This window comes from Rousettus aegyptiacus, unplaced genomic scaffold (genome assembly GCF_014176215.1).
Source record: "Rousettus aegyptiacus isolate mRouAeg1 unplaced genomic scaffold, mRouAeg1.p scaffold_m13_p_4, whole genome shotgun sequence".
Classification (NCBI taxonomy): domain Eukaryota; kingdom Metazoa; phylum Chordata; class Mammalia; order Chiroptera; family Pteropodidae; genus Rousettus; species Rousettus aegyptiacus.
Genome location: NW_023416307.1, coordinates 132,068,602 through 132,080,831, shown reverse-complemented (window position 1 = coordinate 132,080,831; position 12,230 = coordinate 132,068,602). Strand labels below are relative to the sequence as shown.

At 42.1% G+C, this 12,230-nt stretch overlaps 1 protein-coding gene across 1 annotated transcript in view; it reads left to right on the top strand.

The window, feature by feature from the left end:
* COL6A5 (collagen type VI alpha 5 chain) overlaps positions 1–12,230 on the top strand; it is a 95,670-nt gene that overhangs the window by 41,120 nt on the left and 42,320 nt on the right. Inside the window, exons 13-23 of the mRNA XM_016140261.2 lie at positions 140–193; positions 1,974–2,045; positions 2,388–2,414; positions 2,522–2,566; positions 2,706–2,759; positions 4,880–4,942; positions 5,923–5,988; positions 6,395–6,448; positions 9,484–9,519; positions 10,026–10,088; positions 11,599–11,661. Of these exons, the coding sequence (XP_015995747.2) occupies positions 140–193; positions 1,974–2,045; positions 2,388–2,414; positions 2,522–2,566; positions 2,706–2,759; positions 4,880–4,942; positions 5,923–5,988; positions 6,395–6,448; positions 9,484–9,519; positions 10,026–10,088; positions 11,599–11,661 (597 nt within the window). The remainder of the gene's footprint in view (positions 1–139; positions 194–1,973; positions 2,046–2,387; positions 2,415–2,521; positions 2,567–2,705; positions 2,760–4,879; positions 4,943–5,922; positions 5,989–6,394; positions 6,449–9,483; positions 9,520–10,025; positions 10,089–11,598; positions 11,662–12,230) is intronic.

The window sequence follows — 12,230 nt, the reverse complement described above, 5'->3', positions numbered from 1 at the left end:
GAGGCTCTCCCCAAACCCACAGCCACACCTGCCAAAACTACCTCCCAGGTGAAGGGAGTGGCTTCATCTTGCCCAATGGTTTTACAAGTTTGAATTGATGGAAGATGGCTAAAATTTAATTTTCTCTCTTTTTTCCCAGGGTTCTCTAGGTCTGAAAGGCAGCAGAGGACACAGGGGAGAGGACGGAAGCCCTGTAAGTTTTGTGACCCACTCCCCCCCCCACACACGTTGATTTCCTTTTTCATAGAAAGCTTTATTTTCCTACAGAAGAGGTAGGTGGGGTTTTTTTTTTTTTTCAGTTTTGTGGGGAAATGAGTCGCTTTTCTTTTCCCTTTTCCTTGTCTGAATCACAAGGCACTTGCTAAACCTGGTTTCTAGGGGAAGGAAGGAGCAAGCTCACCTACATGTTTTCCTGCACATTTTTTATCAGTGGCAGGGAGGTGGACATGCTTCTGTCTGCCCCATGAAGGGCAAATCAGGATTATCTGCGAGGGGCTGTCTTTGGACATGAAGCCCAGTGCTTAGTACATGAAAAAGGAAGCAGGCAGAGCACCCTCTAAAGTGTGGCGTCATGGTTACATGGTACGCAGAGGTTTTTTAATTTCAGTCTTTGACCCTAAAATCAGAATTCTCACTCCATTCATCAATCAGATTTTGCAGACGGATTTAGAGGAACTGAAACCACATGGGTGGCTCCATTGGGGGTGGGAAAAGTTAAAGAAGTATCCAGGCTGCATCAACATTTTCTTAGAATCAGGGCCGGCGTCTGCTCAGGGCAGCAAGTTGTGGTTATAAGCACAGACTTTAGACAGGCACTCAAAGGCGGACCTAGGTTTGAAACCTGAACAAAATACTCAACTTCTTGACCCTCGGTCTCCTCATCTGTAAACATTTATAAATTCCTCTAAGACTGTAGTTTACAAAATGACCACTAAGGGAAGTGCTTTAAGTCACTCACCCTGTACCTGCAGAAGAGTGTTGGAGCCCACTAAGCCAGCAAGGTGAGGGCTTTAAGTGTGGGAACTACTGTCAAGGTACTGCTTTGCTGTGAGCCCACAGCTGGCTGGGAGTCCAGTCAATGGGAAGCCTCAGCATTGCTGTACCTCTCAGCAACCTGTGGCCATGGGCGAGGCCTCCTGCTTTTCTGGGAATAATCCTCAGAATAAAGAAAGCAGAGCAGAGGAAAGGAAAATCACTTCTCCCTTCACCTACCAGGAAGGAGAGAATTAAGCTAATTGCTAAAAAATTACTCATCCTTACAGCAAATCGTTAGCAGCTGCTGTGCATTCAGCTCTAAGTCAGGCGCAAGGGACACATGGGGAAAGAGACAGGTGGGGGTTCCTGCCCTCAAGGAACACAACATTGCCCTTCTCTTGAGATTCATTTTACTCTAGCATTTACCTGTGTTTAAATATTTCCTGGGGGAAGCAGGATTTATGGGAGATGCACACACGTCACTGAGTTCTCTGAGTTTGGAGAACATTAACCTGGTGGGCCTCCCGGTGAGCTCTGGCTTGGAATAGTGTCACTCCCCATCAACTGTTTCTGTGCATCTTCAGTCCCCTGGCACTGACTTGCTTCTGTACCATCAGCCACGCTGACTTTTCCAGGGCAGCATTAAGGCCCTGGGCAAGATGTCAGGGCCAACGTGTATTTCTGGAGTGTTCGAAATGCGGCTAGAAAGCGAAGTGACTTCCAAACTTTTGGCAGTGCTGTCTGAGGCAGTGAAGCAGCTGACCTCATCCTGCACCTTTGTGCGATTGCATATCGGAAAGGAAGTCCTGAAGATTAATGGGGAAAATGTTTGACTAGAGTGGAAAAACAGAGTTAAACGAACTAGTAGTTTGTGGGAGAATTTGTCTAAAGCTCCAAGTACCCATGCTCTCTAGCTAGCTTCACTCTTAAAAAGTAAACTACTGGCAGCTTCCGGCAGAAGAGTCACTTTGGATACCTGTTTGGGTACCTTTTCTCAGGGAAGCCGAGGAGAAATTGGACCCTCAGGAGATAAAGGGATTACAGGATGTCCCGGGCAGCAGGGTCAAAAGGTAAGGCTCTGTTGGAGATGTTATTTTAAATTCCCTACAACATTCTCTCCCTCTGTTCTTCATTTCTTCCCTCCATCATTTTTTTCATTTCCATTTCCCCCTGCCTCTTTCCCTTTCTCCAATTACACGTTAGTTTCCTCATATGCAGATTAATTCTCTTCTTAGTAATCTCAAGGAGTTTTGAGCATTAAATCAAATTCCACGTGTAACCTCTTTGCGATTGTAAGGCCAAAAACCACTAAAGAAATACAGTCACTCCCTGTGGGAAAGCAGCCCCTTCCTGCTCCAACAGGATCCACGTTCTGTCTTTGCTATGTCAGTGAGATGTTCACTCTTTTACAGGGAGCCAAAGGATTTTCTGGATATGAGGTACTGTAGTTTCTCCTCAAACTGAATTTTCTCATGGGATTACTTTCCCTGTAAGTGTGCGACAGAGATCCCCTTTGATCTGATTGCTGCCTGCTGGTGTCTCACAGGGAGAACAGGGAGACGATGGGATCGATGGACTCGACGGAGAAGAGGCAAGCCATTTTTTTCTTTAGGTACCATAAGATCAGCATAAGGCTGGTGTGTGTGTGTGTGTGTGTGTGTGTGTGTGTGTGTGTGTGTGTGTGTGTATTTTTTTTTAATGAGAATTTTGTTTTCTTTGTCTTCTTTTAGGGCTTTCGTGGATCTCCTGGGAAAAAAGGAGAAAAAGGTGATCCAGGATCCCAGGTAACACTTTTCAATACATCAGAGCAGGAGAACTTGGTGACAGAGACAGTCTTAATTGCTGCGTGTCAGTGGCTATGAGGCATAAAACTGACAGTTGACTTAACCATGTAATGAAGGCCTGATACCACTGAATAGATGCTGCCTTCCAAGGTGAGGCAGGGGGCAACTATGTCATTTTCAGGAATTTCCCGCTAGAAAAATGCAAGGCATGCAAGGATCCTCCATGGGTATGTTTTTCAGAAGCCTGAAATTCAATGCTTTTGCCTGTCAGCAGCTTCCATGTTCTCTTTATTGCACCAGAAAAAATAAAAAAGCAAAAGAAAGAGACAAAATTATTTTGGTGGCCTTGGTTTAGCAAGTCACAGTGAAACTTTTAAAATCTTCAGTACATTTCAACACTCATTAATATGGTTTCAAGCAGCTCTGCCTTTATGTTTATGTTTTTTGTACCCTGAGTTATGTGCTAAAGAATCAGAGATGAACCACACTGTCCTTGTCCGCAAGGATCCCACAGTATAGTTGGGGAGACAGACATATCAGTAGCAAATGTGATTGGGACCATGTTGCAAGCGTCTACATGGGAACTCAACTTCCAGAGGACATCTAACTCAGTAGGGTGGGAAGGGAGTTCAGGAAGTCTTCCTGGAGGAAATGGCCCCAGAGCTGAAGATGAATAGAAATTAGCAAAACATGGAGGAAGGGTATTCCAGACAGAGGGAATGGCATAAGCAAAGACATGGAGGCTTCAGGGCACTGCAAGTTGTTCTGCTTGGCGCAAGCATTAGAGTAGAGGTAGAGGAAGGTAAGGTTCAAGAGGTGGGGTTGAAGAGATCAGCAAGGCGCTGGTGAGCCATGCGGAGGGGTTGTGCTTTTAACCATTAGGCTGTGGGGAGATTTTGAAAGATTTTAATCAGGAGATCGCAATGTCATTTGCGTTTTATAAATATTACTTGGCAGTAGTGTGGCAGCTGTATTGGAGATGACATAGAGACAAGGCAAAGATGAGGGGTGGATCTGTAACAGTCAAAGTGAGAAGTGATGAAGCCTTCAAGTTAAGCAATGACAGGGAGAACAGAAATAGGACATATTAAGCACACGGCAGGGCCCAGACTGGAGTGAGCTCCTAAGGTGGAAAATTTAAAGAAGCACGCATCTGGGAAGTGGTGCACAGAGTGAGCACTTCCCTAAATTTTGCACACTAGGTGACTTGCTTATTTCACCCTAGTCCTGGCTCCAGGACACAAGATCTCTAGATCTAGCTGACCAGAGGAGCATGAGATGAGGAGTCAGTCCAGAGGCCTGTAAGCATCCTGGTCTGGGCAAGTTTAGTTGGAAACAGTTGAGTTTGAGGTGACAGTGGAACATTCCTATGGAGGTTTCCAGTGAACAATTTAATTGTAGATGCCACAAGGTGCTAGACTGGCTGGGATGTCCAATACAGTACCCACTAGCAATATGTGACTGTTAAATTAAAATTAGTTAAAGTGAAAAATTCTGCTCTTCAGTTGTATTGGCCACATTTCATATGCTCAATAGCCATATATGGCTAGTGGCTACCATATTGGACAGTGCAGATACAAAATATTTCCATCACTGCCAAAAGTTCTGTTGGATAGCATTATGCTAGAGCATGAGATGGTTTCCCATTTCTCAGCCTCACTACAGATGATCCTAACCATATGCTTAAAACTAGACTTAGTCCTACTTGAGAAGTCTGAGGCAACCTGGCTGAAGTAGGGGAATGTGGATCATTTTGTCTAATTAATTTCCTTGCCTCCTAAAACACATGACTCTTACTCATGGACAGGACTATAGAGGAGTAGTTACCAGAGGGTAGGAGATAGGGGGGCAGGGCAGGTAGATGGGGTAAGGAGGGTCAAATATGTGGTGACAGAAAGAAATCTAACTATAGGAGGTGAACACACAGTGTAAATATATATGCGCCTTACTGTTAAAGTGTACAGCTGAAACTTACTGGATTTCATTAACCAATGTCACAATTTAAAAATTAATTAATTAATTAATTAGTTTTAAAAAACCAATACATGACTCTTGACATTTTAATACCATTGTAAAACCCTCCTACAAGCTAACTGAGAAGATCATTTTATTGTTTGCAGGGCAGCCCAGGTTCCCGAGGCCCCCCTGGAGGATATGGGGAGAAGGGCTTCCCAGGGGATCCTGTAAGTTGCTAGGGCCCAGCTGGTTCTGAATTTCTAGTTGCTCCACAGTTTCTGTTTCCTTTCCCTTATGTCTCCTGCTAACCTGTAGGCAAAGACTTGTCTTGAGAGTGAGGGAGTTAGGTTGACCAAAGCTTATTAAAAATTCAGAACTGGGAACTAAAGTTTCATCTTACTCATCCTCATAGTGTGTTGAGACTTTCAAGTTTCTTTGTCGGGGGATGGGTTAAATTCCCATAGTTTTGCTGTTTGGCCTTCTAATCTTGCAGATTCCCTGTTTACAGACTTGATTACAGGGGGTTCTTGAAGCATCTTTGAGGGAGTGGCATGAGCAAGTTTGGACTAGTGCATTAGTGAAGCTGCTAATACAGAGAGGAAATTCATCATGGCTTCAGCATGCACTCTTATAATTCGTCATTTATCACCAAGTCCCCTTCAAACTTGGGGAAATATTACTTTCGTTTTTTAACCCATTTCCCGTTTGCCCTGAGATACTCGCCAGCAGCACTTGCGGCTGCAGCATTTACCCCGAAGTAACTCATGGATTACAGTCCTATAACCTATTCCCAAAGTTTGCCACAAAAAATCTCACTTTTATTATTATTTTCATATCACTCTAGCATATTGATAGTCTTTGAAAACAAATGACATCATTCTATTTATAGCATTCTGTTTTTAGTAGTGCTATTTCCATTTACAAACTATAGTGATTTTCGTTTGCTGAAATGTCAAATCCTAGAAAACATAGCATTCCTACATGTGGTGTTAACACTGGCAGTGAGCTGCACTTTTCTAAACAGGAAAAGGGGTTAAAAAACTCTGAGTTTCAAACATGGAGGATCTTTTAACACTCCTGATTGCTTAATCCAAATAACTTTAGTACTTACTGGAAAATTGTACCATTTTGCAAAAAAAAAAAAAAAAAAGAAAGAAAGAAAGATGCTATTTCTTGATTCTGAAATACTTTTTAAATCTTTCTCTAGGGTAATCCAGGACAAAACAATAACATCAAAGGACAGAAGGGCTCCAAAGGAGAACAAGGAAGACAAGTAATTGGATCTATTTTACATGAGAGTTGATTAATTCTGTTATTGAGCTGAAGCTTTCATAAAGTCTAAATTAATTATTTAGTAAAATACGTAAGTCTTCTGAAATTGAACAAACACCCTTAAATTCACATTTAAAAGAGCCTTTTACCTGTAGTAGGTTATAACATGGACAATATTATTAAGTTTCTATGAGGTGATTTATATGGGAAAACTGGTTGTAGTAGTGCGCGTTACGATACCATTTTTCTCTTGAATGGGTATATACCCAATAGTGTTAATACGAGAAAGATTTTAGCCTGACATTCTTGTTCTGCTGTTTTAGATGCTTGAGGTTTAGATGCTGATGCCTTTGCAGTTTATTCAGAATATTTTATCTTATGATCTTGGGGAACTGTTGTATTTCTAGGGGAGTACTGGACAGAAAGGGACAAAAGGCAGTCCTAGTCCCAGAGGAAGTGGGGTAAGTATTTCCGTGGATATTTATTTCCCCTCCATCACTTGGAGATGCCATAGAGACATTCAGAATATTTTTGCTACAGAGTTGGCTGATCCAGGGCTGATATATTGGCACTATTGACATTTTGGCTATCCTAGGGTAACTTTATAGCATCTAGTGTGACATCAAGCCTAAAACAGTAACATCGGATTTCCTCTTCTTTTTAAGGAACAGCCAAAAAATCACTTTCTCTCTGTGGACTACTAAAGTTAGAGATACTTATAACATGTTAGAAACCCCTTAGCATGTGCTTATCATGGAGAACATAGAATGAGAATAATGTACATCTTAGATCTGGCCCTAAATTTTGTTCAAGAGGGAATGGAAAATACTTGGCTTTCTTTTCTATTACACATTTGGATTCTTCTCATCACTTAGAAGGCTATGGCTGATTGCCTTTCTCTCTGGGATAGATAGTAGATAAATGTGTTTTATTTCCTCCTCCTTTTGTTTGTCTTGAATCATAGTTTTAAGGAAAAGAATCTACAATAGGATGGCTTAGACTTCCCAGTGCTTCTGATAAAATTCTTTGGGACCTTGCCCTCTTTTCCACACAAGAGAATTAAAATTAATCAGAAGAATTAAGAGAGCAACAAGATGAAACACATGCTATAAATTTTAAAGATAAATGTGTATTTTTGTTCAAGGGAAAATACTTTTAGTTTAAAATAGCTTTATAACTGTCACCATCAATCATGCACTCTTTAAAAAGACCTTTTAGGGCTGGGGTAGGGGATTACTGCTTGGACAATCCAGCCCATTACTCTAAGTAACTCCAAGGAAAGGAAGCTCTCACTCTCCCTCCCCCATCTTCACAAAATTTCCTGCCCATCTCCTCCTCCATAACCTCTTTTCTCCTGAATTAAGTAAGGCAGTATGGATTTAAAACAACACCAAGCTTTTCTACTCTCATCCCCATCTTTCCAATGAAGGCCAGAATTCTTAATGAGGGTCAGAGGATCTTCAGAGGTTGATAAATTCTAACAACACAAGCAAACCTAAGACACCGCCTCCTGTTTGAAAGAATTTCAACTTATGTAAATTAATAATTGTACTAGCTATTGCCCCCCAAAATGGATCAGTGTACTTGAAATCACATTGCAGGCCTACTGCTTTTTTCCTGTCACACATAAAGAATCCTTATTAATAACAGCATTTATACTTCTTCAGCGGGAGTCCCCAACCTCTGGGCCACAGGTGGGTATGTGCCAGTCTGTGGCCTGTGAGGAACCAGACTGCCCAGCAGCTGAGTGAAGCTTCGTCTGTATTTGCATCCACTCCCCAGCGCTAGCATCACCGCCTCAGCACCACCTCAGATCATCAGGCACTAGATTCTCAAAGGAGCACTAGTCCCTGGTACCACAGAGGTTGGGACCGCTGCTCTATAGCCTCTATATTCTGCCAGGTGCTGATCAGATTACCTTCAAATATTAATTTATTTAATCATCATCATAAACCTATGGAGTAGATACTATTATTATATCCAGATTATGGATGAGAAAACAAAGAGTCTTGGACAGCTTGTCCAGGATCAAGATAGGTAATAAATGGTAGAGCTGGGGTTTGAACCCAGGCTGTTGCACTCCAGAGTCTGTGCTCCTAATCAGCCTGGCTAAAGTTTATTGTACAAATGCTCTTTGCCACACAGGCTTTAAAGGGAATGGTTGAGCTAGAGATTGCCTGACTTTTAAGGACACAACCCTAAACATTGTGCATACTGTTTATCACAGAATAAATGGTATTTTATCCTTGTTTTTTAATGAATAGAATTATGACAATGTGGAAACAGTAACTTCAACCTTTCTTTACTGTTTCTTCTCTGCTTTCATATGTCAAGAGTTCTATTATATCAAGGTACAAACAGCTGACAAGTTACAATGGGTGACTTCTCCCACAGGGTATTTGCATTTTAAAAGCAAAGAGTTGCCTGAATCAAGGGGCACAACTTCAACCTCAGTGGAGGAATTCTAATCAGCAGCCAACCTGGTGAAGGTGATATTTGGTCAGGTAGTTTACTCTAAAAAGCTTCAGAAAGTGAGCAGTTGAAAAAAGCAGTGTTTCTGAAATGATTTCCACAGATACCTTTCTGAATGAATCAATGAGTGACTCAATGAATGAATGAATAGAATTGTAAAAAGTATTTGTTTTGTACCTAAAGTAATCATAGTTGTTCATCACAGCACAAAGTAATTGGTGGTTGAAACGTGCCACAGCTCTCTCGAAGAGGCAGGTGTGTTAGCCTGGGAAGCGAGGGCACGGACTTTATCATGGCTATTTAGGGAAAAAGAAGTTAGGATCAGGGGCCCGATTTATCTTCCTGTTGCTTAACCTTCTGGAAAGAAGAGCATGTGGCAAAAACAGCCACTGGATGGAGCGCCTGAGCTAGCAACCTGAAACCACTTCTGAATAGGTGCAGATTTTGGCTTCAGAGATCAGCCCAGCTTTTCTCTGATGAACCTGGAGGTGCCATTTGGACCACACAAAGTTGAACAGACCCCATCAGTCATTTCCTTCTTGTAGAATTCCATGGAAACAACCCCCAGTGGGCCTATAGGAAGCACTATCTAACAATATTTTGCTCTCTCCCAAGATACAATCAGGGGCTCAGGACAGAGAGAGATGGATATGGCCATTTCATGCAGGTTGTTCTCATGCAGGAAGGCTCTGATGAGCAGACAGTGCTTTATGGGATTTGCCAGAGAGGAAAGGTAGAAGGCAGGTTTTTCAGAATGGTTTGATTCTCCACACAGTCTCCTAGATAATTGTAGGAGTTTGTCAGGCTGGAGCTGGGTCTACAATGACTTTTAGATTGGTTTGCAGTCAATCCCCCAACCGTTAATCTATAATTAAGTGCCGAGTATGAAAACTCATTTTCGGAAAGTGCCTTGAGGAAGCCATTCCTTTGAGCTGCTTGTTACTTATGCCTGTCAGGGAATGAGACAGGCTGGTTTGCCTGTAAGGAATGCCCACGTACTAACACTTTGCCTTTTCTCTTCCAGGGAAGAGAAGGCCAAAGGGGACACTATGGTGCCCCGGTGAGTGCCCTTTACTTCCTGTTTTCTGTGGTAGATGAGGCCAAGGAGGTTCTCACATGAAATGGCACTGGTAATGAATGAGCATTTGCTAAAGATGTTGTAGGAAGTGCAGGGCATTGGAGGTGATCCCCACTGATGAGGAAGAGGGAGGGGAACATAAGTGCCCACAAGTTCAGGTGCCAGGAAGAAGACAGGCCTGATTAAGGCAAAGCCTCCTTCACAGACACGTCATAGACAAGAGGACCTGTGTAATATCAAATGTTGTGCACTTGAATGCTTTTCACGTGCCTTGGGAATTGATTACAAAACTTCTTTACTAGAGTCAAAAACCTTGTTTTCATTTCTCAGACAATATAGAAGAGTAAAATCCTGGGCAAAGTAGGGTATAAGCCAAGTAGGGTATAGTACCTGGATACTATGTAATGCAGTACTAGGTACTCTAAAGAGAAAATCGGTATGGAAACTATGTGGAGAAAATCTTAACATGGAAAACTCTCATTCATCAGGGGGAGCCGGGAGATCCTGGACCAAAAGGTGCACAGGGAGCCGAAGGATTACAAGGCCCACAGGTATGTTGGGATATTTCATAAATATTGACAAATAATACTGAGTTATTCTGATGGGAAGATGGCAGGCAGTTCTATATAAAAAGAAAGAAAGAAAGAATTTGTAATCTGCCTCTCCCTCCTCCATGGCACCTGTCTCTGGAATCCCTCATTTCCCATCGCAGCTGGATGATTTTGCTCCATCAAATTTGCTCTTACATTTGCAGCTCACTGATTGAAGAAAGGCATGCCCTTGTGCTCACCTGGCATTTTGTCTGCATGCTAGTAACAATGAATTATTAAGACCTTAATATTTTATTAGTAATCAATATCAGGATCAACAAATTGATTTTCCTTCCTTAGCTGAGGTCCTGCCCACAGACTGCCATGAAGGAAAGTTAGGAATCAGAAACCGTTATTCAATTCACCTAAAGCTAACTCTACAGAGGATGACAGTCCTTCTGGTATATCACCAATAGGGCTTTATGGGAGCCATTTGCATTTTTTTCTTGGTCATATCATTAGTGATGTGGGCAACAGAATCAGGACATCTCTGTCTCTCTTCCATGTCAGAAAGATGCTACAGTCATTCCTGGAGCATGGCTTCATAACATATGGGTATTTAGTCACCATATGGAGTCCACTTTAAACTTGAACTGGTCTGGAAAGGCCTGTGTAGATGTGCCCATTCTAAGACCTTCCCAGGAATTCATTTTTCTTTTAGGAATTTTCAGATTAGTAATACTAAACTGGAATTTGGGATTCTCTTGAGTGGTTCTAGAGTCCCTTACCCAAGCCACCAGTTAGTAGGTCTTCTAGATTGACTAGCCATGGGACCAAAGCCATGGGATCCATTCCCAGGCTTTGCAGAGAGAGGAGTGACATGACCTCCACTAGTCCAGGGTCCCTTTAATGCTTAGGCAGTGAACCAAGGCTAGCCCAGTGGCTCCAACCACCATTTGCATGGAGCAGCCAGGGCCATTTTCCAGCTGGTGCTTTGGTAATGAGAAACTTTACCAGCACCTCTATTTTTTTCTTCTATGTAAGAGAACCATGTATGAACCATACATTTGATGGTAAATATGGCAGAATATGTTCTTTAATATACCTGATGAGGTCTGCTGCTGAAATGTCCCTTTCTGCTAACTTGAAACAACTTTGCTCCGTATTTTACACATCAAAAGCACTTTGGCCCAGGGAACACACCCCATCAAAAGAATCCATCTGACAGTTGGTTTTGTAGTCCTTCCTTCTCCTATGGGTTTTATTTCTCCCTTTAGTCTCCTTTCCATTTCTACTTCTCAGAGACGGATGAAGGTCTTATACCCAGCCTGGGAATTCCATAATAAGATCTGCACCCCTGCATCTGGGTCTCCCCTCAATTCCTCTTGTAACACACGCTTAATCTCAGAGTTAAAAGGCTGCTTGAAGGGTAGGACCATTGCTTTTCTGTGGGGCTGTTTCAAAAGCACTAATGGGGAAAGTAAGTTCTCATTGAATTCATTACATTATGTTTCTTTTGTTACCACAAAAGGGGTTAAACGGAATTCCTGGCAGGAAAGGAGAGATGGGAAGAGAGGGGCACAAAGGACCTCAGGTGAGTGACTCAAAAATGTTACAGTCAGTTGTCTCCAACCTTTATTTCCCTCCTGCTTCAGAAAGAACTTCGTATATAGTTTATTTTATATTACCTACATAGGAAGTATTTCACTTTTGGATTGACTTGGGACAAAAAATTTGGGACAAAGTTTTAGCGCAGCTCAGATTCCTTGTACATAGCTTAAGCCTTCCTCTTTCTCCTTTATGGAGTTTTATTTGGAAGATGCAGACCCATTTCATCAGCCTGAAGAAAGCTTTTGGACGAATACAAATATTGCTGACTCATGAACGTTTGGAAACCTGATACATTAGACTGGTTTTTCTACCGTTTAAAAAGAATCTGTGCCATGCATATCTGCATTGACTGCAGATATTTAAAATTGCTTCTGCAAAGATCCTGATACATTAGGCTGGTTTTTCTACCGTTTAAAAAGAATCTGTGCCATGCATATCTGCATTGACTGCAGATATTTAAAATTGCTTCTGCAAAGATCCCTCGGTACTCAAATTTATTTAATTCCCAAGTCCAACTTTGAATTCATCCTCTGAATCTATTTGGTTCCCAAA